Here is a 27,831-nt window from a genome sequence, read left to right on the forward strand (position 1 = left end):
AGATGAGGGGGGACATGAAACTGGGGGCAGATGAAGGGGGGGCATGAAAATGGAGGGGGACATGAAACTGGGGGTACATAAAACTGGAGGCAGATGAAGGGACGACATGAAACTGGAGGCACGACATGAAACTGGGGGCAGAGGGGGGACAAAAAATGGGGCAGATGAAGGGTGATATGAAACTGGGGGAGATGAAACTGGGGGGTAGATGAAGGGGGGCACTTAAGCTGGGGACAATTGGAGGGGGCATTAAACTGTGGGACTAGGGGTAGCTGTAGGGGTACCTGTCTGCCTCTAGTTGCCCCCAGTTTAATGTCACCGCACAGCTACTCCTACAGTTTAATGTCTGCTTCTAGCTGCCCATCCCCTAATACAGTTTTCCCAGGGAATAGGACTGAGACCCGGCAGGCGGACACGTGTGCAAGTGTAAGTGCCCTCTAAATCACAAACAATATAGAAAATAAATAGACCAAGAAACATGCACCCAATAAACTCCCAATACACCAAACATTGGCAGTGTAGAAATGTGTGTAATATAGTGTGCAGGATAATAAAAACTGGATCTGATACAACTCACAGCTCAAGCACATCAGAGGTGAACAAAGAAGAACAGGATAGGCATTTGATCACTGAGTTTATGATAGCTGTTGCACAGCAGCCGATAGTACAGCATACCTCCGGGTCTGATGGTTACTTCCTGTGGAGGTGTCATTCATAGGACGTACCAGTCAGCCCTGTAGGCACAATGTAACATCGGCTGCCAGAAAGCTTATTCTGTCCTAATCTTAGCAACTCCAAATGGAACTGCAAACCCCCACTATATTCAACAATCAAAATAGAAAGCAACGTAAAATGTTACAGATATAGAAAAATCCCACAAAAAAAAAACTTGACAAAATAATATTCAGGAACAGCAATATGACACAGTGTAGCTTTCACATAGAGAAAAATCTAACCCCAGCCCCAAAACCAGGCAGGGTGACCCATCAAAAGTATGTCAGGGATGTGAAAGCAGAAAGACACAAAAAGGAAGAAAATATGGTGGGAGGAGGAAAGGGGAAAACAAAAAGGATGGGGGGGAGGGGGCGATCATATTAAGGACAAGAGGATTGGACCACCAGACCACCCAGGACACACTGCTCTACCACACAGAGCTTCCTGATAAAAATGGATTCCATCTAGCATGCGTGAATAAGCTCAGCCACAGATTTGCTTATAGGCAGTGTGGTAGTATTTCTCCAAGACTGAATTACTGCACAGGTAAAACAAAACAAAACAAAAAAACAAACAAACACATCTTGCCAGACCATTTCAATAGGAGAAACAGAACACCAGAAAAAAAAAGTCCTAAGATAAGAAAAAATAATCAGTGCAACATATGTTAAAATATGATAAAAGTAAGCCTGGTAGGAGAGATAGCAGATCAATCTGCAGAGTAAGTGGAGTCAGCAGTGACTTGTATAACAATCCTAAAACTGTGCCAGAAGGGTTGTAGCGCCTGTCACAGTCACCACACGAGGTATCCTGCAAGCCAGGTACTGTCACTATTCAACCATATAAGCAGATACAGAAAACTTTAATATATCTTGTTAGAGCAAAATGCCTCTCTGAACTTTCCAGGCTCCATTTCCTCCTACCTCCTCAGTCACTTAGGCTGAGGCCAATCGCTGTGAAAACGCAGTTTTTTGGTTTTTTTTGCTGTAGATTTTGTTGCGGTTTTTTGAGCCAAAGTCAGAAGTATAAGAGATTCCTATATATAGCTCAATCCTTTTGTAGACATTCTTGGCTTTGGCTCAAAAGAAACAAAAAAAAAAGATGCTGCGTTTCTGCAACATGGGGCCTCAGCCTTACTCTGAATTCACTTATAAATTCATCTTGAGAAACATTGCTGGACTATAGTAAGTTTTCTATCTCTCAGTGCTAGATACATGATAACACTGCTCAGTACAGAAAGATGGGGCAGCAGCAAGGATTTACCCACTGGGGGTCACTTTCACCAGTTTTCTCCTTTGCAGTTTTTAATGGTTACATACAAGTCATAGAATTGCGAACTGTTCTCCTCAAAGTGAATAAATATATCAAGTCATTTGTTAGTCAGTGTCTCCGGTATCTGAGCATCTGGTTGGATGAAGATAACCATCTACAAAAGGATATCTGTAGGTGTGAGTAGAGTTTGAAGGATATGCTACCAGAATGTGATAGAGTAACCGTGCTGAGCTACCTGCACCTATCCAGTAACACAGGAATGGCATTACCCATACATCAGGCTACTAGGAATAGAGAAATTGACTTGAAGGGGTTCTCCCATGAGGAAAATTACCTCTTACCATAGGATAGAGGAGAACTTGCATATTAGTCGGTAGTCTAACTGCTCAGACCTCCATCACTATAACTTATGAATGGAGCAGTGCTTGGGCAGCGTGGGCATCACTCCTTCCATTTCAATTGAAGCACAAGGAGGTAGCTGAAGTGCCATACCCAACCACCCTTCCATTCAGAAAGGGGACCAAAGTCCACAGTACACTTGATCAGGGGTGGGTCTATACAGTCAGACCCCCACTGAGCTGCAAGTTGTCATCTTTTGGGCATAAAACAAATTAAATGTTACTCACCTCTCCTGCATCGGAGGAACACCCTGCTGTCTTCGGCACTTCTGCCTGAAGTAATAGACCGCTAGGCCTCCGGGATCACGCCGATGTCTTTACGCATAATGACGCTGACATGACCTTTGAGACCCAATCAGCGGTCGTGGCGGTCAGGCAGAAGCGCCGAAGAGAGCAGAGCAGCTCTGGGGCGCAGGAGAGGCAAGTAACATGGTTTTTAATGTTTGCTTCTCTGGGCCTTTGCTTATTAGACTCTGCGATCTGAAGATACCGCACAGTATAAGAATAGCTAGTGAGTGGTGAAATTAGTTGATTATACAGTGTTCAGGGGCCACCATGGAACATTATACCACATGAAGGGTCCACTATGGGCAATTACACTGTGTGAAGGGGCCACTATGGGACCTTATTCTGGTATGCTTTTGCACAAAACACACAGGGATTTTATTACCTATCGGGAACAATTTTGACTTAGAGAAAAGCTGTGAGTACTTCTAAGTATAATACATAGGAAGTATAACAGAGGCCAATCTCCCCATCAGCAGTAACTGCTCACGCAGCATTAAAAATATCCGTAAAAATTCCCTGTCCCTGAAGATACAAGGCAGACGACAAAATTCTTGAAATGATAGTTTATTATAACAAAAGTACCTTATTAAAAGTATTTTCATCTCAAATATGGTATTTACACATATTAACACTGCTTTATACAAAACTACATATTTACCACAGAACACACGTAGAAATTACACACATTTACATGCATCCATCCCCTCTAGATATTTACACATGCCCTAAAAGTTATACAGAAGATAAACAAACCTCTGCAAAAAGGAGGGTGTTATCCCCCGTGTATTAGAGTCACAATCTTACCTATGTAATCCTAGCTATAGACATTACATTCTCCTCTAGGAATCCAACAATCTATGTGATCATTTGGTCAGCAGCCATTGCATATCCATAGCTGCCCTAACATTCTACTGCCCTCTGATGTGGCGCTTTAATGGGATCACCAATTGTTATATATGGAAAAATTCTGTAATCAGTAAAACCCAAATCTACACCTGTTACGGTATGAGCCTTTTCCGTGTATATGTTCGGCTTATAGTACGCTTTGCAGGTGCTTGGCTGAATGGAGAGTCTTCCATGCCAACAGCTTCATGGGCTGGTCTTTTCATTTCTGGGGTGCTATTTTGGGACTCACAATCTGCAACAAAAAAAAAACACACAAGTTAACGTATTTAATACTCTGTAGTCCTGGCAACTTAAAAGTTTACAAAACATATACAGTATATGTATTAGATATCTGTCTTACATTACTATTGTACCCATTTCTTGTATAGGTCTTAGATTAGGACCAAGATTCTACTTTGTACATTTTAGACAGTAATTTATAGGGTCAATAAGTAGCTAAAGCGAGCTTTTATATTTATATTGAGTGAATATATTTTTCAAGTAGTTTGGATATACAAAGGTGTAATGATATAGGACAGTAATTGAATATAGCTTGGAGTTAGAGGTTTTAATTTTCCCCTTATTAGATGTGTTTCAAAGAAGCCGTGGACCAGGATGGATAACGGAAGATTGACATGTAACAAATTGCACGCAACAGATGCAGCACAAAATTTTCATGTCTTACATGTTGTTTTACTACTTAATTCCCCCCTGCATTAAGCATAGTCACTACATGCAGAAAATGCACTCCATTTTCTTTTGTGCTTCGTGAATCAATTTCTCACTACATTAGGGAAACCCTAAAAAAGTTGGTGCAGTTTTTGATGTGTTTTTTTTCAACACCATAAATCACAAGTGAATCCTAAAAGACAAGAACAGTTTTCATTTGAATCTCATGGAACAGACTTAGCATAAGGCCCCACATTGCGGAAACACAGCTTTTTTGTTGCAGATTTTGCTGTGGTTTTTGTAGTCAATAAATATATCAGAAGCTCTTATAGGTCTACCTTCTGCTCAATCTAGTTCCAACTTTGGCTCAAAAAACCCGCAACAAACAAACAAAAAATGCTGCTTTTCTGCAATGTAGGGCCTCATCCTAAAGATGTCCTGGTAAATCCTTAGGTGATCACCTTGCTTCTTTCTCTTGGATGAAGGCGTTTTCCCCTTAAACAGCATTGGTGACTGTGTAAGAGCCAAAAGACCAGTTGCTGACAAAGAACTTTTCAGTACTTTATGTGGTGGGGTGAAGGCTGAAAAAAAAAAAGCACAAATGTTCAAACCAATTGTAATAATCGAAATCAACATGTACAGCAAACCCTAAAAGAGCAATGGCTTACCTGAAATATTGAAGACTTCATCCTCACAAGAACTTTGCTGGGAGCTGCTCATCTCAGAAGTCAGTGTTTGACTTGAGGAGACAACACGTTCTTCCATATCCTCAGAGGCACCAGATAATGTGCAGGATCTTTTAGGATTTGGTTCATCTTTTGTGGGGGACAAGAACTCAAAGCATCGCTTTTGAGATTTAAAGGACATAAGCCCAATTTCAGATTGCGCTTTCCATTCTAAGACTGGTGACTGGTGAAGTTTAGAAACCCCTTCTACCATGAGGTCCCTTAAAGGGGAGGGCTTATTGCCTTCAACTTCCAGACTACCTTCATCTCCTGCACTGTCCTGATTCTTCTCTTGTCTAACGCCACAAACAGGTTTCACAGGAAATGCTTTTTTCTTCCGAGGCCAATTATTAATGACATCGCTGCCATTTTTATCCTTGTATTTTGGTGATGGAGTACAAGGACTTACGGCCTCTAGCTGTGATGGAGAAGCATTACAGGAAGAGCTCCTTTTGGGTGTATAAGTCTGACAGATAAAGGTCTGCAGTCCACTTTTTCCTGGTGTATTATGTGAAGATCTTAGGCAAGGAGAAGCACAAGTTGATTCCAGCTTCAAAGCATGCTTATTACACCAAGTCTCCCCGAAAGGGCTTTCATTTCCTTTTTTACTTCGAGATACACTTGGAGACTGTGTTTTTGGTAAGGTACGCAAATCAATAGTAGAATTAGAGTCTGTTCTCTTAAACCGAAGCTTGGGTAACCCAGACGCTTGCATTTCAAGTTCAACTTCATAAACAGGAGGAGGGTTGGGTTTTTTCTGGCTTTTTGGAGTTGAGACTTTTGCAAGATTTTGTGGTGTACCAAGACGTGCCGCAGCTTCTCTCTGTCTTCTGTCAATCGTGCATCGAAGTCCATAGGGTGAAGTGCAAACTGCATCCCCATCACTTTTAGGTGTGGATGGCAAGTGGTTCAATGACCCTGCATCGGAAGACTTCCTCTTGAATAACACTTTCATCTTCAGATCACAGTTTTCTGTGGACACGACTTTGGCTTCAGTTATGTCAATACTTTCATCTGTCTGCGATGTATTGACAAGAGACTCGCTCCCTTCCGAACTCTCCTGAGAGGACATATCTAACCTTTCACACAAAACAATAGGGTCCAGATTGGCACCGGGTGACAGACCTTTGTATAAATTTGGTGACAAGATTTTAGCAGCTTCACAAGTGGTTTGCAAAATGGATGCAGAAGGCGAACCAAGTTTCATAGGACCTGGTTTCATGTTAAGTTTGCATGTGTCTGTACTGTCTTGAGCACCAAGTTTAACATCTTTAAGGATAGATTTTCTAGGAGTGTTTAGTGTAGGCTGACAAGGTGTCAAGGAAAGGAGATCCAAATGAGAGGTTTCAATAGAAGGAGACTGTAAAATGTCTGCAGTCTTCCTAGGAGATAAGAAAGTTACTTTCTCAGGAGTACGTTCTACTATATACGGTAACATAGATACACTATTTGTAGTTGGTTTCTTTGGCGTTCCAGACACTTTCTGTGGTGTTTGAAGGGAATGCCTCGATGGTGTAACACACTGTGCACTTGAACTCTGTACCCTAGGCGATTTTCTGGGTGTGCTGAAGGTTTGTGTTATCTTTGCAGGGGTGTTAGCGTTGGCAAGCTTCTGAGGGGTTTTCTGAGGAGTTTTCAGAACTGGATCCTGAAATCTGTCCACTACCTCCTTTCTAGGTGTAAATGGCTGCCTTATAGTTTTCAAAGGTGAAAGTAAGCAAATACTAGGTGAGAAACTATTGCTAGGTGTCGTCTGAGCTAAACGTTCGCTTCTCCGCTCAGTAGATTTAGAGGGGGTCTTCTCCTCTATTTTACATGGTGAGAAAAGCATCCCCAAGTTTTTAGCAGCTCTTTTTCTCTCTATTGGAGTCTTAGGAGGAGTAGTCAATCTTTTTGGCGTTTGCCTTGGTGTGCATGGTGATCTTCGTAGCAATCTATTTTCAGTTGCTTGCTCACAACTTGGAAGTGACTTCTGCATTTTCCTTGGTGTAAACTTCAAAGACTTTCCCAATACCTGTAAAACAATGCAAATCTAAGCAAACTGTGTAAAGTAATAACTTAACCATCTCCATCTTCTAACTATTAAGTCAATCCATGAAATCTAATCACGTCTGACTCGTGACCAGGATGGTCTGATATTTACATATCTATATTAAATTCTTCCTTTATCTTTTAACATTTTTTTGCAAACAATGATAAATCAGTAAATCTAAAATTAAGACAAAACCTGAAAACACACTACCTCACTGTTAGCAGGATCCATATCAGCCAACAGTTTTCTTCTTGCGCGCCGTGTTGGAGGACTGAACCCCAAAACTTCTCCAAACAGCAAATGTTTAGGGGTTTTAGCCTCATGTTGAGATTTGCTGCCTGCAAATGAAATGTTGTACACATTAATTTTTTTAAAAACAAAGTTAAGCACGAAAAGTTTCTCAACAAACTGCAATTTTATTCTGACCTCCACCAAGTGTCTGCTGGGCGGCATTGTGGACTCTCTCCAGGTTACGGGATTTTGGCTGTGATGCATAAAAAGAAGAGTTCCTTCTTGTGATTGCCAGATGCTTAAGGCGAGGGCTTCTCCGTACATCAAGTTCTGAAGGAAGAAAAAAGGTCATATAAATCAGTAAGATGCATCTTCTATTAATTTTATCTAAAATGTATCTTCAGCTCTCTGATCCAAGACTCTGCAAAGAGAAACAACTGCATGCTAGGCGATACAGTTGTTGTGCCTGGGAGTACTCTTATTAAAAGTGTGCTGATCACGAATTGAGGGACCCTTATAGCAACTGCTCAAAAGTACAGGAAAAGAGAGCAAGATATTCTTTTAACAAATGTGTTACTGACTGCTATAAGGAAGTCTTTTATTCTTAGGTCTCACACCATCAATATGGGAGACTTAGGGCTAGCTCACACGGGGGCAATGAGGCAGATTTTGACAGCAGATTTCACCTCAAAATCTGCCTCCATACAATGGTGGTCTATGGAGACTGCTAGATTTTTATTTTCTGGTAGCAATTTTTTTTCAGAAAAAAAGAAGAGCGACATGACTTTTCTTCGGGCGGATTCCGCCTGAGGAAAGCAATAGATGTAAATGAGGAGCCACGACTGAAAACGCCTAGCGTTTTTTTTTTTTTTTTTTTTTTTTACAGTCCACTCACTTTAGGGGAGGGGAAAACCTGCCGGCGTTTTCTGAAGCAGTTTTTTTTTAACCAAAAACTGCTCCAGAAAACAGTCCAAAAAAAAACGCCTCAAGGTCAAAAAACTGCTTCCTAATTAGGAAGCATTTTCTTTTCCAGGACCAAAATAAGCCAGGCGGTTTTTACGTGTGAACTAGCCCTTGGGTCCATTCACAGGAGGAAAATAGCGCTTTACTTGGCGCTGAATTTCCCACGCTGTAAAAAAAGCCCCCTCATTGATTTCAATGGATTCTGCTAGCTTTTTTTTTCCCCTAAAGGAAAATTCCACTAGTGGGAAAAAAAAGCTAGCAGAACCCATTGAAATCAACAGGAGGCTTTTCTTCAGCGTGGAAAAGTCAGTGCCAAATAAAGCGTAATTTTCCTCCGTGTGATTGGACCCTTAGATGCACTAAGATGACGTTCTATGGTGGCAGCAGAAGTTACCTATTAAATCTTTTTCTGGAGATTCTTCAACAATACTTATGTCACCTGTAGGTTCACTGCGCCTGAAAAGAAAAGCATGGATGATATAGTTTAAAAAAATGTAATGTTTATTATCTAAAAGTACAGTGAAAACTCTTACACAATGTTCACACTAGCACTGGATGTCTGTTCTTCTGATCCAGAGCAGACAAATGGACCACTAAAGTAGCGGACATCAACAGAAACCGAAGGATCTCACTGACTATAATGGGTTCTTCAGGTGTTTGTTAACTTTTTCACTGAAATTGCTTTTTAACTGTAGTTGGGCTTGAAGGACTTTTTTGTCCAATGATTTTAGATGGATCTGTGCCTGACAAACATTCAGTGCAGATGTGAACCCAGCCTAAGGGATGAAAACGGCAATGGAAATACAAAAAGATGGCTAGTGGAACCAGAAACATGTCAAGAAAACTTGAGAAGATCTGGATTTTGAGAAGATTCACTGTAATACCAGGATAGAGTTGTGTTCATGTTGCTTTTGTGCAAGTAATTCACAGTTCACACTTCTTGTCAAATAAGCTAAAGAGAGCTTCTACAATGCCTGGAACAATGACAATGTAGAAATAGACCTATACATGTTTAAAGCCAAATTCTGACTGCATGCACCATTTAAAAAAAAACAAAACCCAAAACACCTTTAATTTTAGACCCATTTAGATTAAAACATTAAAAATCAATACAATTGGTAAATAATAAACACATTACCCCATAAACATTTATCACCTACAGACTGTGAAAGGAAAATGAGCAATAGGAGTGAAATGGATTGATATATATACCATGTTTCCCCGAAAATAAGATAGTGTCTTATATTAATTTTTGCTTCTAAAGAAGAGCTGGGTCTTATTTTCAGGGGATGTATTATTTTTCATGAACAAGAATTCACATTTACTGTTGAATAAAATGATGGGTACATGATGCTGCCGCTGTCTCCATTGTCCCTGCTGCTCTGAAATGAGCTAAGAGAGGCACACTGCTGCCACAGTTGTTGGTACTGATACAGTAGGGACAGTGGTGGCGGCGGGGCCCCTCCCAGCTCATCCCAGAGCAGAAGGGACAATGGATACAGCACAGCAGCAGGTACCAATACAGTAGGGACAGTGGTGGCGGCTGGGCCCCTCCCAGCTCATCCCAGAGCAGCAGGGACAATGGAGACAGTGCAGCAGCAGTAGCAGGTACAGTTACATTAGAGACAACAGTGGCGGCAGCAGGCTTCTCTTAGCTCATCCCAGAGCAAGAGAACAGTGGAGAGAGCTCAGCGGCGGTAATAGGTACTGATACAGTAGGTAGAGCAGTGGCGACAGCGAGCCTTTCCAAGCTCATCCCAAAGCAGCATATGGATATTGGACAATGGATACAGTGCAGTAGTGGCAGCAGGCTCTCCTGTGCATACACAGTATGCGGAGGGGGTGAGCCTCTTCCAGTTCACCTGTGCACAACGGTCCCTGGAGGCACCATGCTTTGTGCAGCAAATACAATGTAAGAACTTCCTTATTTGACCAGATAATGTCAAATAAGGCCTTCCCAGCATATTTTCAGGGAAGGCCTTATATTTCTAAGCTTGTAAAAAATTGCACTAGATCTTCTATTTGATGGTTGTCTTGCTTTTGGGGACACAGGGTATCTGTGGGAAATGATTCGGAATAACTTAACATTATATAGCAGAATGTTAAGTGAATAAATGACAAGGAGGCGGTCCTATCAGTGACTGACAGCTATCTTTGTATGCAGAGGGAGAGGGAAAGCTGTCACCGATAGGGTCGGCTCCTTCACGTGTACCAAATCTTTCCTCACAAACCTTCACATCAATCTGCTCCTGCTCTACTACGTGATGTCTCCAGAATAGAATACATTTTGAATGTGACAAGTTCCCTTTAAAGTTAATGTTGTCATCAGTGCAAGATCATTTTCGAGGAAAAAATACCAACTACTGTCTGATTTATTTAAAGCAAGAATACTAGAAACAGAGGAAGATGTAAGAAAATACTCACCGGCCTTTAATCTGCCTATAAAGGAGCCTCTTGGATGTTTGTTTGTGAACTGGCGTTTCTGTCACTTTCTTTGTTAATAGCTTGTAATGATCTTAAAAATAAATAAATACATTGAAGACAACAAATATGAGGTGAAAAAAATCCCAGAAGCCTCACCTACTAAGCATTATGCTGCCTACTACAGCCATATCAAGGATCTAAAGTATCCAAAACATTGCAATTCATTTGTGCATCTAATGCTACCTGGAACAAAAATCATAAAGACCATAGTACTAAGTCTATAGTAGTAATGTTTTTTTTTTTTTTTGTTAGAAGAAGTGGCTATGATAGTTCTGCCATTGGTGTACTGTACATTTAACATTAAAGAAGCCAAATCCCCAAAAAAGTAATTAAAACACTTCTAATAAATTACCTTTAGTGCCATTGTGACTCTTGCTGCGCTTATGCTTCAGGCCATCCACTGCTGATACAGACTGGCTTCGTGGCATCTTACTGCTTCTCCTTGTGGGGGAGCGATTCTCTTGGACAAATAGATTTCTTCTAGCTTTTCTTGCTAAAGTAGTTAAAAATAAAATTAGAAAGGTTTTTAAATTTGTGAGGTAAAGGACTTGTGAACCAAAAACCACATCCTTGCCACCAAGTGCATCATGTGCAGCAGAAAAATGTATAAAGAGTTAAAGACGTAGATTAGTGTTTGCTACAGTCAGAGATCTGGAGTCTATGAATTGCAGAGTTTTTAAACAGTTTTGCACATATGATCAAGAACTGGTTTATCTAACCTTGACAGGTTTCTACAGACCAGTTCACTACTTAGTGTGCACAGCAACACAGAAGAGCAAATCTTTGTAGTGAAAAGCAGAAGTGAAAAGCTAGATTCACACAACTAATGCACATCATGGATATCACACAGCAGCTACTCGATTGAGGTGAATGGGGATATTCACACAATCGTTATTTTGATGATCTGTCCTAGGTCACGTCCTATTTTTGTCAGTTTTCATAGAACCACTCCATATGCTCAAATGGGGTTGGGGGTGGATATCCATCAAAACGCTGACCCTTGGGTGTTTCGCACTGTGGTCAGCTGAACGCAGCTTTAGGCCCTATGCCCACAAGTGTATCTTATTCCTGCCCATGTTTGTTGATCAGCCTTGTCCTTACAAATGTCATACAAGTCTTTATATGGATCCTTAAATGTAAATGACATACTGATACCATTCAAACTTATTTTTTTTGTTTTTGTGGACAGTAAAAACCGTTATGGTTGTCTGCATGTAGCCTGCGTTTCCTGTTGAGGAGGATATAAAAAGTAATGCACGTTTTTTTACCTTCGCCATCTTTCTGGGTTTGCGTTGCTAGAGGCATCTTCAATTTTTCAATCATTACAACAGGATTAGTGCTTGAGCTCTCCTAAAATATATATATACACATGAAACTGAATATAAATCTCACACTTTGAACATACAGCTACTAAATCAAGCTTAGTTTTGATCATTTTCATAACTAAAAAAAAAAAAAAAAAGCCAGCGTGTATCCTGAAAAAGACATAGAAGGCATTTACAGTTGGGCAAAATAGGGCTAGTTTTACTGTAAAATAATTAATTCTCTAATATTATTATTATTGACAGGAAATCCTATGATTTCCCATTTCCCCAACATTTACCACTAGAACAATATGCAAGTTTCAGGATGAAGCCTGTAACCCTTGAACAAAAGGTGTTCTCTAATCCAGCACTTACCTTATGAAGAGGCTTCTTTGGAAGTTCAATCTGCCTCAAGCTCTGTGAAGACTCTGCAATACTTCTGTGTCTTGCCATAGTGCTTATTCTTCAGAAACAAACATGAAAAATAAGTATCCAGATTTTAAGATGTTAAAGGAAATATTTCCAGCCGTACTTGATTCAAACAGAACCCTACCTCCTTTTCTTAGCGGATCTGGTTCGAAGCTCTTCAAGCTGATCCTCTTCATTTATGGCCATGGGCACACTGGGAACCCTCGAGATAGAGGGCTGAGAACAGATAGGAGTTTGACCATCTAATATAAAAGAATCATCTCCATCTTTAGGAAGAACCAATTTCAACTCCTCTGGAATCTGTGTCCCAAGACTAAAATATAGCTCTGCCAAGATTTTGGGAATGCTTCCAATGTACCTGCAAGTAAAACAGAAATTGAATTAGAATTTAATAGCTAAATCTGGTATGCAATTTAACGTGTATACCACTGAAACCGATTTTAACAGAAATGATGTAACAAGGAGAGATACCATACATATATTACTTATATTTTCACCTAGACCTGCATTTACAATACTGGAGGCTTCCTACCCAAATTCTGCCAGCATTTCTCTAGTGAACTGTATTCTGGGAAGTGTTGCCTTTAGTTCTGACACTGTACAGTGTTCTAATGTGCTGCTTTTTAGGAACTAAGCTGCCAATAATGTAAGCTTGTCAACTATTTATAATGATGGCCAAAATAACTCAAAGCAGGATTTCAGTTCAGACAATGCAGAATAAGTAATGTCAGAAGTGGAAATTACTTTACAAAAAGGCCTATAAACATAAAGAAAGTGGGCAACACGGTGGCTCAGTGGTTAGCACTGCAGCCTTGCAGCGCTGGAGTCCTGGGTTCGAATCCTGCCAGAAACAACATCTGCAAGGAGTTTTTATGTTCTCCGTGTTTGCGTGGATTTCCACCCATTCTACAAAGACGTACTGACAGGGGAAAAGAATGTACATTGTGATCCCTATATGGGGCTCACAATCTACATAAAAAAAAAAAAAAAAAAAAAAACAACCAGCAAGTGTTATGAATATGGACAAGTGTGGAAAAGCTAGTGAAAGTATGTAAAATGCTAACCAATACGGGACATCATTTCTCGCATTTATGTCATATTTTACTATATGTTAGAAAAGAACAAATCTATATATAGTTGCATCATAGGTGGCATGCCTCAGTAATGCTAGGTTCACACCTGCGTTCTTCTTTCCGTTCTGTGCTTTCCGTCTTCTGCATGCCAGAAGACGCAATGCACAGACCGGGTCCGGCGGTGAGCGTTTTATGCTCTCCGCCGCAAAACCGGATTTTTTAATCCGGACACAGAGTACTGCATGTCCGACTCTGTGTCCGGATTATAAAACCCAGTTTCGCGGCGGAGAGCGCAAAACGCTCACTGCCGCGCACGGCCGGACATCTCTCTCACCCATTCAAATGAATGGGTGAGAGAGACTCCTGCAGGTTTCCGTCTCCTGCTCTGTTTTATGCAGGAAACGGAAACCTGAAGTACGGAGTGCCGGGCGCAGATGTGAACGAGCCCTAAGGAGTACGTTGAAATGCCATTGTCAAAATGAACCAAACCCACAAACCAACATAAGCACGTACTCTGTCAAGACTCCTGTCAAAAATTTGGTCAAATATGAGGGATCTTCAGTCAGTGAAATAATTCGGAGCATATCTGTAACCTGAAACAAAGCAGACGGTTTAATGAATTTTCACAGAAAATAGAAGTACTATGGAGAAAGGGTCAAACAGGGGATCCCTTCAATGACTTGCATATGGTCAAATAGGGATACGATAAGGGTGGGTTCACACTAGTATTTAATGTATGTTGCTTTGATCCATCACAGGATGACAGGAATAGGCAACAGATGCAGAAAGAGCTCTCTCCACTGGGTGTCTATCTACATTCACCCAACATGTAAAAAAAGACACATGAAGGATGATTTCTTCTGTTGTGTATTTTTTTACTTTGCTGACAGAAGAAAAAATCCTGCATAGAGGAATTTTTCTTTCCTTACAAAAATAAACAAAATGAAAGAAAGTGTCCATGTTTTTTGTCATACATTATAATCAACGGGAACAGACCCAGATGCAGAGGACTGTCTTTATTGGTCACTCTATTACCGTTAATGTGTGTGGCTCTCGTCCCATGATGGCAGCAATGTATGTGAATAATGATAGTGTGAACCTACCCTAATACACACAAACAAGCACATTCCTTTATCTATAGACCAGTTACCTCTTCAACAATTTGTTCCAGTTCATCTTCATTACTCTGTACGTAAGGACATTGTACACAGAGTTCCAGCCTGAGCAAAGCCTGAATCTGACATCTGAAAAGGAAAAAAATAAAAAAAAAATATAATAATAATAATAATAATAAAAAATGCTGAAGGGTGGAGATGCAGGATAAGTACTTACTCTCTAAGTTTTGCCACTTTGTTAGGATTTTGCCCATACAGTTGTCTTATCATTTTACTTGTCTTCAGAAGGAGTTTGATTTTGTCTCTGCAGTCAGTCTGTAAAATACAAGAAACACGCTGCAGACAACCACATCTCATCCCGCATTCACATCGGATAAAGGAAAATCTTATACTCACCTCTACATGTTTGACGTTAGATGATTTCAAGAAGGACTTAATGGCGGTGAAAGCATTCCTGACAAAAGACAGCACTGAATCTTCTTCTAAAGACACTACTTTATCATAGTCTTCAGTCAAGAAGGAATTCAACTCCTCTTCAGACTTGAAATCTATATAAAAAAAAAAAGCGCTTGTCAAGATGTTTGATAGCTTATACAAGTAGTATGGCCTTATTCTATGTCACTTCCTCGACAAGCTTTTTCAGGGTTCGTAATTATGACCCCGAGGCAATAAGGAATGCCCCCTCCCCTGATAGTACTCTTCCATAGCACTGCGCTGTCTGAGAGGGTGTTCCTTACTACCTAACAAAGATGCAGAGCATGAACACCTGTCCTTCTGACGGTGAAGGGATATTAGTGTCGAAAGTAACGGCACAGATATCTCCAGCACCGGGGGCGTACTCAGCACACGGTTAGCTTTCCAGCGGTATATAAAACCACGGGTACCAGGGGACGTCAAAGGTCCTCTTTAAGCCAATGAGGATTGCTGATACGTAAATAACCATGGTAGCATGGTATTTAAATAAGGGTGTAGCATGTGCATACTACTATTTAATATGAGGGGTCCTAAAATAATCGTTCATTAACTGTAATGTAAGTAAACTGTTCAGTGTATTGTGATTTTGATTTAGGTCTCAATTGCCTGGCCCTACTCACAACAAATGCATACTTGCCCTTAAAAATTGTCACAACACATTACAAGCTTGAGAACTATCCAAAGTAACAAATACTGTATTGTTTCTGAATAAAACCCTAAAGTGTTGGTCACCTATTAGCTTCTTTGCCTTTCCTTCGGGCTTCTCTGAAGATCTTCTCTTGGCCTGTGAGCTCTTTTCGACAGGGGCTCCTTCTGGTTGGAACTTCTGAGCCTTTGAATTTAATCGAGCTGCGTTTAACATTTGAAGAGCACGAGGCATAGTTTTCATCTTCTGTCTCACAGGAGTGCGAGGAAGACCTAAACATAGAAGTAAAAGTGGATTAAACACCAATCAGTCATGGGCACAGAGAAGCAACTTAAAAGAGACACACTGGCAATTTTGTTTTTTCACTCATCATATTGTCTGAAAGCCCATCCCCTCAATAGTAATGTATTTCTTATCCTGCTTTCACCTTCTTCAATAGGTCACATGATCAAAGCTTGGCCTTTTTTCTAGAATGGGTTGCTGTACAAACCAGAGATTGGTCTCTGCTGCCTGCAGATAATATCATGTGACCTCAGATTCATCGTATCCCCCCCCCCTAATTTCTTCAGTAAAAAAAAAATGACTTTCTTCTACTCATCTGACTCTCACATAATCTGCTCCTTATCTCTCTCAAATACCGCCCATAGTTTCCCCTTCTCATACAATCAGGTCACCAGCACCCAGTAATTTTTTTTACAGTTTAGGGTCATGGAAGGTCCACTGTAGCATTACTTCTGCAGTGCTTTGCAGAAACAGGCGACAGCATCAGCACATGACATCCTTGCAGAGCTAATAAACACACATTAGTGCCAATTTTTATACCAGGCATCATAATAAGTACTATAGGGCATCTCTAATGAAAATGACGTCTTTCGCAAATATCTCAGCCATTGCCGCTGGTCAGGCTTCTCAAGCCACTAGAGACTCAACAGCTGCTTGATAAAGTCATGGCTGCTGCTGGGGAAAACTAGCAGTACATGGATGGCAGCGGTCATTCAAAAGGGTGTATATCGAGCGTGACAAACATACGCTTCTTTTGGTTCTCTCCCTGTAGTGTTGTGCCAGACTCATCGGTTTTCTTTTGGTAGAGCTCAGATAGGTAATGTGTAACTTCATAATCACACTTCTGATCATCCTCATCAGAATATGCCGCATTTATTAACCTGAAGTGAGAAGAAAAAAAAAAAAAAGTTTCATTTTACATTAAATATAACCAATATCTAACTCAAAGCTAACTTTTCTACTTTGGACACAATCAAAATCTCTTCTAAACCATTAGTCTGTTAGAGGAATTATCAAGTGCTTTTATTTTAATCTGTACACAAACCAGACGTCCAGTTTACCAGGGGCATGGTCACACCTGCCATTGTACCCAACTTATCCTGTGAAAGGTCCGGACATAAGGAGACCGCAGGCAAAGACTGGAGCTCCAGCAGAAGTGGCCATGTCCCTGGTGCACAGAACAGCCAGGGAGCAGAACTGTCTTAATTATCACATCAACAAGTCACAATAGATCTTTCATTTTTCAAGAGAAGAATACAAAATAAAAGCTGTGCTGTGATTGGTTGCAATAAGTAACCAAGACCATTTTACATATAGATTGCTTTAATAAATCTGCCAGCCAAAACTGCAGAAAAAATGTCTTCTAGAAGAGAGGTTCTTCAGAAGACAAAGCTCAGCATCCATAACAGTAACATGATGAAGTACATTTGCCCTGATAAGTTAGATTACATTCATAGTTACATAGTAGATGAGGTTGGATGAAGACATCAGTCCATCAAGTCCAACCTATAACCCTACAGTCCCTTCCAGTGTACATATGATAAGACAACTTACCGTACATAGAACACTGCTATTACAGCTATTTTTTGTCAAGCTTGTATTCTTAAAGCATATGCTTATTTCATCTAACTAGTGACTACTATCAATGCTTCACCCACATGTGCTCCTCTGAAAACCTTATTACACTGGACGCTGAGCATCTGTAAGGGCCCTTTTGCACAGCAATTAGTAGTCCAAAACAAATGCCAGCTGACAACATAAGTTGATCTGCGCTCATTTAAGGGGCCTTTTACACTGTCCAATACGAACAGAAGGACAAATACTTATCGACCGGCTCATTCATCCCATACAGCTTCCCTTCTGCCCACATCGTAATCCATGCTTACAAATAGTGATGTGCTACTGACCATTATCTTTTGCCCAGCATAATCTGCGTGTTGGTTGGCTTACCACAACTTTCCCACTCAGGGTATGTTCACACAGAATTCTTTTGCAGGCTGCTTTTGATCCCCAACCCACCTCAAATGCTGCCTCCCATTCATTTCAATGGAGTCAGTAGCAGGTTGTCACTATTGACATTACCCACCTTCAAGTGGATTCTGCCTCGAAAAACCCATTCAATTCAATGGAAGGCATAAAAAAAATATAACGTGATTTTTTTTAAAAGCAGTTTTTCATCTGCTTTTTGCAAAAACCACATTTTTTTTTTTTTTTAAAGGGAAGTTTCCAGGTCCATACAGCGTGCTAGAGCAAAAATATGTGGCAAAAACCGCATCATGTAAACAAAGGTTTCGTAATTCCTGAAGCAGATTTTATTTTAGCCCTTTAAAAAAAAACTAAGTGTGAGTATACCCTAACTAAGGAAGTGAGCACCTGATGCAAAGTATCCCTAAAGGGGTTAACTAGTTCCAAAAATTATCTGCAAATAAATTCACAGCAGTGCTAAATACACAGTGGTGGTCACAGTGGTCCCTCCACGTACAGTATAAAGTCTCACAGTGGCCTCTATACGGTATAAATGTCCCATAGTGGCCCCTCCACAAAGAGTACAATGTCTTACAGTGGCCTCCATACACTATTATGTCTCAGAGTAACCCCACAACATAGTACGATATTCCAGTCTTCCAAATTTTTGGGGTTCGCCACCCACCAACCATCATCATACTCTAGGGTCTCTTCAGATCCTTAGAGTATAATAAGCAGAGGCTCCAGGGATGTGCGTACACATTATAAACAGTGTTATCTCTCCTGGGTCCTGATGCAGGTTTCTAGGCCTCTTTTGTTCACAGAGGCGTCCTGAATGACGTCAGAGACCCCAGAGTATGATGATACGTAATGGTTCATGGGAGTTTATTTTGCAATAGCACCAGTTTTTGACACCTTTACTTTTTAAGACACATTGACCCCTCCACTTTGCATAGATAGAGAGAGAGTCAGTCTTATACAGTAATAAATACCATATATTTAGAAATGTTTTGTATTGATTCATCATACTATTTGGCTCAAATTTTTACAAAGCGAATTAACCCCATTAAGTCTTAACCAGAAACAAAACACTCATACCCTATAAAAAGCTGTGTATTACTTAACCAATGTCTAAATATGTCTCCTAGTGTCAAAGCTAAAATTAACAAATGGCCAGTTCCTGGTAAGCACAAAAGAAGATTTAGAAATCCCTAAAGCTGTACTTAATAGATGGACCAATGCTCTTGGATGAATAAATAAGACTGAGTAAGGTAGTTTGGTTTGCTTACCTAAATGATTCCATCAGGTTACTGCTGGCTCCAGTTATTCCAGATAATGGGTACCATCTTTCAGTAACAGAAGATCCCCAGTGACTACTTTGAGACAGTTCTTGTTTGATCCACTCTGGCATTAAGTCTTCTGAAAAAAAAAAAAAGTGGCAAAAGTATGAATTTATGGTGGTTAAAATTCTTAGGTCTCATGCACACGACTGTGCCTCTTCCATGAAGGTGGGGGTTCCACTCTGTGACTTCAGAATGGAACCCCCCATTGAAGACAATGGTTGACGAACGGCATTTGCTAAGAAATCGGCCCGCCCCCTCTATGTGCACTCTGTTGTATGCATGTAGCCTTACTAAGGCATTGGCAGAGAATTTTTCCCAATCAATGTAAACATATGGCAACTTTATAACATGCCAACAAGAAATACTTGTAATGCGTTTTTCTCAATGCAGGGGGCATTGAGGCGTAGGAGGGTTAGTGGCTGCCATAGGCACTCATCTCCAACACCTACAAGGGTCAGTTGTTTGTACAAGGAGTCAATTTAATGTTTATTTTTGGCATGTGGGAGGAAATCGGAGCACCTGTAAAGAGTATACAAACACCATGCAGATGTTGCCCTTGGTCGGATTTGAACCCAGAGCCCGATCACTGCAAAGTAACAGTGCTGAAACACCGTGGTACTGTACCAATGAAGAATTTATTAAGTGGGACAAAACACTGTAGACTTTTTAGTGGGCAGGAAATAACAATGAAACAGATTTACTACTGAGGTTGCAGCTCAATTGGAGCAATTTGGCACATCTGGAGTTAGATTAAAAATTTCTAACTCATTCCAAAGGGGAACATGGCATCAAAGCAACAAAAGAACAGCCTCATTGGAAAAAAGCATGGTTCAAATGTGTCAAATTTTAAAGTTCTGGCTCAAAACCAGTCATACAGGTGGCATAAACTTACAGTAGACAGCCTAAAGATGTACCAAGTTTATCATCCAACATCAGCCACAAATTACACTGTTTAACTATTAGTATATGTGAGCCAATGTTATTGAAACAACCCAAACATTAGAAGCCAATGGGCATTTTTGTATGTGAATTAGCCACCAGGCTCCTGAGATGTCTCAGGCTAAGACACGAGAAACATTGGCTTATGAGTCCTACATGAATATACACAAACTAACCAAACCAGGATTTCTGAACATAAGAATTATTTAATACACATATTTACCAGGTGATGTAGTGTTTTCCTTGGCGCTAAAAACATGACTAACAACAGCATTTACAATATCAGGGAGATCAGAAGAGGCTTCATCAAGTTCTTCAATAGCTTCATCCTGGAGTCTGACAAACTCCGTTGCCTGGTCATTGCTGATCACAGTAAGAACAGCAGCGGTTTCAGATATGGGGGAGATGATGCCTGTTCTGGGCAGCAATTCATCAGCCAGTGATACGTCAGCAACCTAGTGGATTAAGAAGAGTATAGAGATAAAGACAATGTTTAACTCTGGTTAATGTTTATGTAAGGTCGAAAATGCATCTCCTTCTCCCCAACACCAGGCCAAGAGAGGAATGATCACTAACTGTTCACACAACTTTGTCTCATTTCTTAGAACATGTGATTCTTGACGAAGATGTAATGCACTTTAAAGAGGATCTTTCATTAACCCCAACAAATCCAGTTCTTCACATCACTTAATAGTTGCTGTTCCACTGATTCTGGTGCAGCAGGATTTTCCCTCACACAGTCACTGCTGTTCGCTTTAGTGTCTGATATACTTATTATAGGCTCTGTACTATCATGAGGGCGATGTCAGGCAGGAGCAGACAAGGGGTGCGATTCTGAGCTCTGACACTGGCTGCTTCTGACTGGAGCTCTGAATCACATCCCCCTGCCTGACACTACAGAGCTTAAAGCGTAACTAAACTTTCGGAAAACTTAATTTTCTGGTAGTATTTGCGTCATTAATACATTTTGTAATATACTTTGTTAGCATATTTTATCTTCTTTCTGTGAAATCCCTAATCTTTTTAGTCTTCCCCTTGTTTCTGAATGTTACTGTGTATGGATTACATGACTGTGTAACATGTAGATAAAATGAGGGTGGGAGGGTCATTTCAGTTATATCTCGGACATTACAAAATGTACAAACTTGCTTTTGGTGTCACATGAAAGGAGATTTACTTTCAGATGACACAAAGGTTGCAGTGCTTTTTATATTATTTCCAGAGATATCACTGGTGGAAACAGTCGGGATTAGGATATTTATATGCATCTGCATAATATAATATACTAGCTGGTACCCGCGACTTCGTCTGCGGTGATTGTAGAAGTGTGTAAATACAGGCGTGGGTAAGGTTTTCGTACTGTGTATAAGGTATGGGATATGAAATGTAACTTTGTATCTTGTTTTTGCTGTAATTCAGAGAATACGTGAGACTTTTGTGTTGAAGCTAATTTGTATTTGAGCTGCTGTACGGTGTTGTGAGAAACTGTACATAGTGTCTTTGGGACAGAAGTATTTGAAGTTAATATACTTCGATATACGACATTGTATGATTTGGTATTTTCTGCCAGTAGTGTGTTGACATTTTGTTGTTAGTTGCCATATTCTGACAGCAGTCACTTTTTTATTTGTCTGTGTCGGGGGATGTGTTTTTTTGCGGGGCCGGGTGTAGTTTGTAGTTGTTGCATTTTTGGGAAATGCTATTGGTTTGATCACTTTTGATTGATATTTGTATGATAATGAAAATAGTGAAAAAAACAGCGGTTTTGGAGTTTTCAGTATGTTTTCCGCTACGGCGTTAAGCGTCCAGGCAAAATATTTGTATAGCTTTGTAGAGCGGGCTATTTCGGACACAGGGATACCTAACATGTATGTGTTTCACAGTATTTAACTACTTTTATATGTGTTCTATATTCTGTATTTTTTTCCCCTTTTTTTTGTTTTTGTATTTATTAGACTGCCTAGGGGTATTGACATGGATGGGCGTTGTCGCAGATTGTCAGAGCGATGGGGGTCGGCAAACATGGCTGCTCCGGAGCGTTAAAGAGAGCCTCCTGGAGTATCATTAAGGTGAGGGGCAAAGTGGTAAAGTATATGTATATGAGATTGTGTGGGGTTAGGGGCTAGACTGTAGAGGGTAATATGAATTTTGTGGCTTGCTATGGTCCAAAGTGTGTGAGATTGCAGAGATGGTGGTGTGAGTTTGGGTTTTGTGGGGGTCCTGGCACAAACGTATGTGTGCTATTGTGGGTTTTACTCACAAACTTTCACATTTATAATATTAATAGGATATGAAATAAATATCCCAATCCTGACTGTGTTTTTAACCACGTTTCTGCATTTTATAATACCAGAGAAATAACACCATTAAGTAATCCCTCCACTAACCTTATTATCCTTGCATTATATACAGGACCCTACAATACAGTAAGAAGCAGGATACAGCATTCAATGGAGAATCAATGGAAAGAATAATGTATTGTAGGATTTCACAGAAAAGAGCCAACATTTGTTAAAGTATATTACAAAATTGATTAACACAAATGCAGCCAGAAAAATCAAAAGTTGTTTGAAAGTTTAGTTACAAGTTAAGGTTTTGTACAACATAACGTAACTTTGTGCAACGAACCATTTTCACTGAATAAATCTCACTGAGTTTTGATGATACATAACCTCAATTATGGCAATGCATCAGTAATTCCAAAACAAATGTATCAACGTACCTGTATGTCTATTACATCTAATACGTAAGAAATTAGGTATGTATAAGTCCTGGTATTTATAACTGCAAATGTAATAATTAGATGGAGAATTGATGCATGTAACAGGCTACATCCTCTTCCCACACAAACAGACCAGATGCTTGGGGATGTATCACAGTCTTTTTACTACACATTGCATGGAGCCAAAAGAAGGCAGCTCTGCGCCATTTTTACTGGCAAGATGATGTTGCAGAAGCTCATCTCCCAAAGACATCAAGCTGAGCTGCAGTAACGGTGCAGAGCCGCTATACAGGGCACAGAGCTCTCCAATTCTGGTTACATAAAGTGTATAGTACACAGAGCAGATACACCCAACCATTGACCCGTGTGGGGTGCCATTTGTCAGCTCCCCACTAATCAGATAATCCCAGACAATTCTTTTAACATTTCCTTACTACGGGGCCATTGTGAGGAGGAGATTGGATGTAGCAGTGGTCAAGCTCCAATGCAAAAGCTACAGGACTGACTAAGAAAACCTGGCATATGACAATACTGACCATTTATGAAAAATTGGATCAGCTAACACAAATATAAATTCAGATCAGAACACATTCAGATCATTTGAATTGAATTCTATATTCTTGGATTTAATGCAAATGTATTGAGCCATTGTCATAGCATTTGTACAGTTTAACCTGCAAGCACAGAGGCAAAGATGCTAATTTCTTATCCCTAAAAAAAGTCTTAATTTATTTTATTTTTTATGGTGACTTAAGGAGTTTTACCAAGCTTACCAAATGCCATTGCGCAGATAATGTTGTGTTCAGGAGCTGTATAAAGTGCAGGCATGAAGACTCGCAGCTGTTGGGCACATTATGCAGTAGCCAGCTTTCCAGTGTTAGCTTGCCAAGTTGATTTTGGTTCCAGTTTTGCAGGCTGCCTTTTACACAGATGCTCATTATATTTTTAATCCGCTTCTGAGTTGTTGAAAGTGGTTCTAAGATGACTGCACATTCCCATTGTTCTGCCACATCTGAAAAATATCAAAAAGCTAATATGTTAATAAGAATTCTGTTGTCAAAAACCAGCATTTGCCAACTATATGTAAAAGATTAAGCTCCGTACATATACCCCATTAGGACATACGGATGTGAAAGAGATGTCAGTACAGGATCATCTCTATTGGTAGGGGAGAATCCTCAGTAACAATCTACATATTTGAATGGGTATTGTGTAGTATGTTTTCTATGCAGAAATGTGTGATTGTCATTAATGGGAAGATACCTTTAAGATTGGTTTATGAAATGCTAGTACTTATAAATTTCCTCAAATGTCTATATAATAGGGATAGTCTGTACACACATTTGTGAGGCTATTTCTTGAGACAACATGACCGCCCATAGAGATATTAGACTGCATAGTACAGTTTATGTATCACTAATAAATGGGAGGCAAAAGGGATCACGCACAGTGCTCGGGAAGTGGCACTGCAGCTTACAGGTCAAGTTCGGGTAACAATAGGAGCTTCTTAACAAACCCAGATCAGCTGGAGAGTGAGAAAAGAGGCTGCATTCCCGCTCTGTCTGTCCCCCCAAAAAAATAATGTGAAGTGCCAATGTTACAGTGAAAACAGATGTGCCACAGTTTTTTTTTTTTTTTAAAAAAAGATCTATTTCTTAATGATAGTGGTGTAATTGGGGCCTGTGCCAAAGACTAGAACCCAAGGCATGGCTTACTGTGACCCTTCCCTTACAATATTTCTCCAAAACTGCACGGGAAATGGCAAATTGTAAAAGTAAAATCTGTGTGCGCCAAGAATTTCACCCATTAACAGAATTTTGCCATATGACCAGTGTTAAGTCTACCCCAATGTGTTAAAAACAAAACATAAAAAACAACAATGTAATGTAATAGGAAATAAAAAAAAAAAAGTTTGTTGCTTTAGTCGGAGGTATACATTGGAAAAATACCCTGATGCATACCGTTGAAGCAGCAAATAATGAGGTGCTTTGGCAACTGATGTCCATTGTTTAAGAGTATACCCAGAAACATCTCTTTATATAGAAGAGCACATGAATACAGATATTGTCATAGTGTTTATAAGCGACTTTATTGCTTGGCTCCCTAAACATCCAGCTGGATTCTTAGGCTATGTTCACATGGAGTGATGAAGATTTGGAAACAAAGCATGTCTAAATCGGGGTGAAAAACTCTAGAAATCTGCCTCGCCAATAACTGTGGTGGTGCTTGGTGGGAAGAAGCAAGCAGCACGTTTCATCAATATTTCTGATATATTACTGCCATGTGAAAATACCCCAAGATGTATAATAATCTTTCCATCCTGATACCTACACATTGTTTCTCTCTTACCAGGCATCATGAAGATCACCAATCCATTCTGCTGTGGGAACCAAGTTGTGTACTCCAGCTCACTGCTTAGAAGTGAACATAGCACAGAGTCACAGGGAATATTCAGAGACGCTCTGGAGAGGAGAGTTTGGCCTGCTGCTTCCTGGCGAGAAGACTCCAGTAAACATTCAGATGGTATTATCCTGCCGCCCACCTGCTGCATCACTTCAACCATTGTCCAGTATCCAAAATGATCACAGGTTTGCCACACCTAGAGATAAAGGTAACAATTAATTTCAATTCAATGAGGACATTTTGGAAATTTATCTTTACATCTGCTGAGCAATTGATATTTGCCAGCAGTCTATCCGGCACAATATTATTAGATTAGACTGTATTGTTATATCGGCTATCCAGCACAATATTATTAGATTAGATTTTATTGTCATATCGAATGTGTTTTCAGCAAGGGATTATTCCCATTCATCTCCCACAACCTATGTATCAGTCTATGGAGTGGTATCTGCAGCAGTCATATCCACCATTACCCAGCAAAAATCTGAGGAGATTCTGAGCCGGCCAGTCCCTGACTGAGAAAGCTGCAAAACTGAGTACTTGGTCACGTGTAGACAGATTTGTACATGTGGCACCGTGTTTGTTTGTTTTTTTTCCCCATACGAACATAACCTCAAGCTGATCAACAAGATTAGAAATATGTCAGCTAAATGTCATACTAAAGTTTTAATGTACAAAAAAACCCCAAAAAACTATAGAAAAGGTATGTAACTCTGGTGTTGTATCCATCGTAACTGTAAACAGATGCTAAAACATGTTGTGAAAGTATTGCAAGACTGAATAAAAGCACTTCTACAGAACAGAGCCGTCACCCCCAGGATCCATGCACACAGATATATGTTTTGTTAGGCCTTGTTCACATCTGTGTTCGAGCTTCGATTCGGGAATCCGCTTGGGAACCCCCCGAACGGAAACCTAATTCGCATAAAAAGTAGTTACCTTAGGAAACACGCGGACCCCATAGACTATAATGGGTTCTGTATGAAAAATGCAGAGAGAATAGTTCTGCTTGCAGGGCTTTTCTCTCCATATTTTTCATGGAGAGGCCATAGTCTGATATCTGGGGTCTTCATGGCACACTGACCCATTAGATTCTTATGGCCCTCACACACAAATATTAAACCAGGTCCTATGCCTCTCCATTATGTGGTCGGGCTCATTAATGAAATCTGTAAGTCTGTGGAAGTCAAAGATGGTACAAAGAGATCATCCCATGTGCCTTTAGTGCGGCTTTCTCACAGACCTGCAGATGCATATGTAGCTATAAAGTTATACAGTACAAGTCATGTGGTACATGTATGGTAACATCACACGGTACCAGTCATCAACTACGTCTTATCATCTAGAACACGTATGGTAAGATTACATGGCGCCAGTCATCTACTACATGTATGGTAAGATTATCTAATGCCAGTCTAGTACATGTATGGTAACATTATCTAATGCCAGTCATCTAGTACACGTGGTAAGATTACATGGCGCCAGTCATCTACTACATGTATGGTAAGATTATCTAATGCCAGTCTAGTACATGTATGGTAACATTATCTAAATGCCAGTCATCTAGTACACGTGGTAAGATTACATGGCGCCAGTCATCCAGTACACGTATGGTAACATTATCTGATGCCAGTCACCCAGTACACGTATGGTAACATTATCTAATGCCAGTCACCCAGTACACATATGGTAACATTACATGCTGCCAGTCACCCAGTACACGTATAGTAACATTGCATGCTGCCAGTCATCACCTGTGCCCAGTCGGAGGTGTCCAGCCAGTACAGGGTGATCCTCTTATTGCTGACCATGTTGTGCAGCCCCCTGGACAGCAGCTTGTCCATCACTTGCTGTAGCCCGGCATCAGTGCCAGGGCCGGTGAAGTCTCCGAGCTGTGCCCGAGAGTGTGGGCAAGGAGACAGGATGAACACGGCGTTCCTGCAGCCAGGACTGGTCATCTCTGAGGGGGAGTCCGCATTCATGGGCTCCTCTGCGGCAGTCAGGCGTCCTCCCCGGCGCCCCCTCAGCACAGCCGGTTTGGTTGGAGAAGTGATGTCCGGTCGGTCCCACTGGAAGTCAGACAGGGTCTCCACGAGGGCAGTGTGTGTGAGGGCGGCCCGGGAGCTTTGGGTACTAGAGCTCCGGCTACTCTGTGCCCGCTGCCAGCAGGCCTCCAGTTCCTCCTCAAACTCATCCCAGCTGCGCGGGCCCAGTCCCCGGAGGTCGGAGCGTCGCGGCGGTCTACAGCGCCCCCCTAGAGAGTTTAAGAAGCGGTAACTCCAGCGGACCTGGCCCAGGCCCACACGGCACGTCAAGAAGTTCAGAAGCCGTAACGACACCAATTTGATCCGGTCTTTCAATGCCAAGTCCGCTGCGTCTACCAGTAACACCACATTGTGAGACGACGCCATATCTGACCCGCAGCGCCCCCTTCTCACACCGGGTCAGACCACCTCAGCCACCGCTTCCGCCATT

At 40.8% G+C, this 27,831-nt stretch overlaps 1 protein-coding gene across 1 annotated transcript; it reads right to left on the minus strand.

Moving 5' to 3' along the window:
* Positions 1-3,594: 3,594 nt before the first annotated feature.
* Positions 3,595-27,831, minus strand: TICRR (TOPBP1 interacting checkpoint and replication regulator). The gene is made up of 22 exons (XM_075273294.1): positions 27,111-27,831; positions 25,303-25,552; positions 23,727-23,965; positions 20,455-20,686; positions 19,239-19,368; positions 16,732-16,865; positions 15,789-15,974; positions 14,979-15,130; positions 14,800-14,897; positions 14,618-14,711; positions 13,981-14,060; positions 12,519-12,752; positions 12,341-12,428; positions 11,930-12,011; positions 11,014-11,154; positions 10,602-10,692; positions 8,572-8,633; positions 7,410-7,544; positions 7,194-7,321; positions 4,895-6,965; positions 4,688-4,807; positions 3,595-3,810 (listed from the first exon to the last, which is right to left on the minus strand). Exons 1-22 carry the CDS (start codon positions 27,765-27,767, stop codon positions 3,671-3,673), a joined length of 5,544 nt encoding a protein of 1,847 aa, XP_075129395.1. The 5' UTR covers positions 27,768-27,831; the 3' UTR covers positions 3,595-3,670.

Source organism: Leptodactylus fuscus, chromosome 5 (assembly GCF_031893055.1).
Source record: "Leptodactylus fuscus isolate aLepFus1 chromosome 5, aLepFus1.hap2, whole genome shotgun sequence".
Classification (NCBI taxonomy): Eukaryota; Metazoa; Chordata; class Amphibia; order Anura; family Leptodactylidae; genus Leptodactylus; species Leptodactylus fuscus.

Excerpts from the sequence above, each read along its gene's own strand:
- TICRR (XM_075273294.1), bottom strand. The coding sequence starts at position 27,767 with ATGGCGTCGTCTCACAATGTGGTGTTACTGGTAGACGCAGCGGACTTG. Across the intron at positions 14,061-14,617 it reads TGGAACAAATTGTTGAAGAG|GTTACAGATATGCTCCGAAT; the intron begins GTAACTGGTCTA and ends GCTTTGTTTCAG. Across the intron at positions 11,155-11,929 it reads AACCCAGAAAGATGGCGAAG|CAAGAAAAGCTAGAAGAAAT; the intron begins GTAAAAAAACGT and ends TAACTACTTTAG.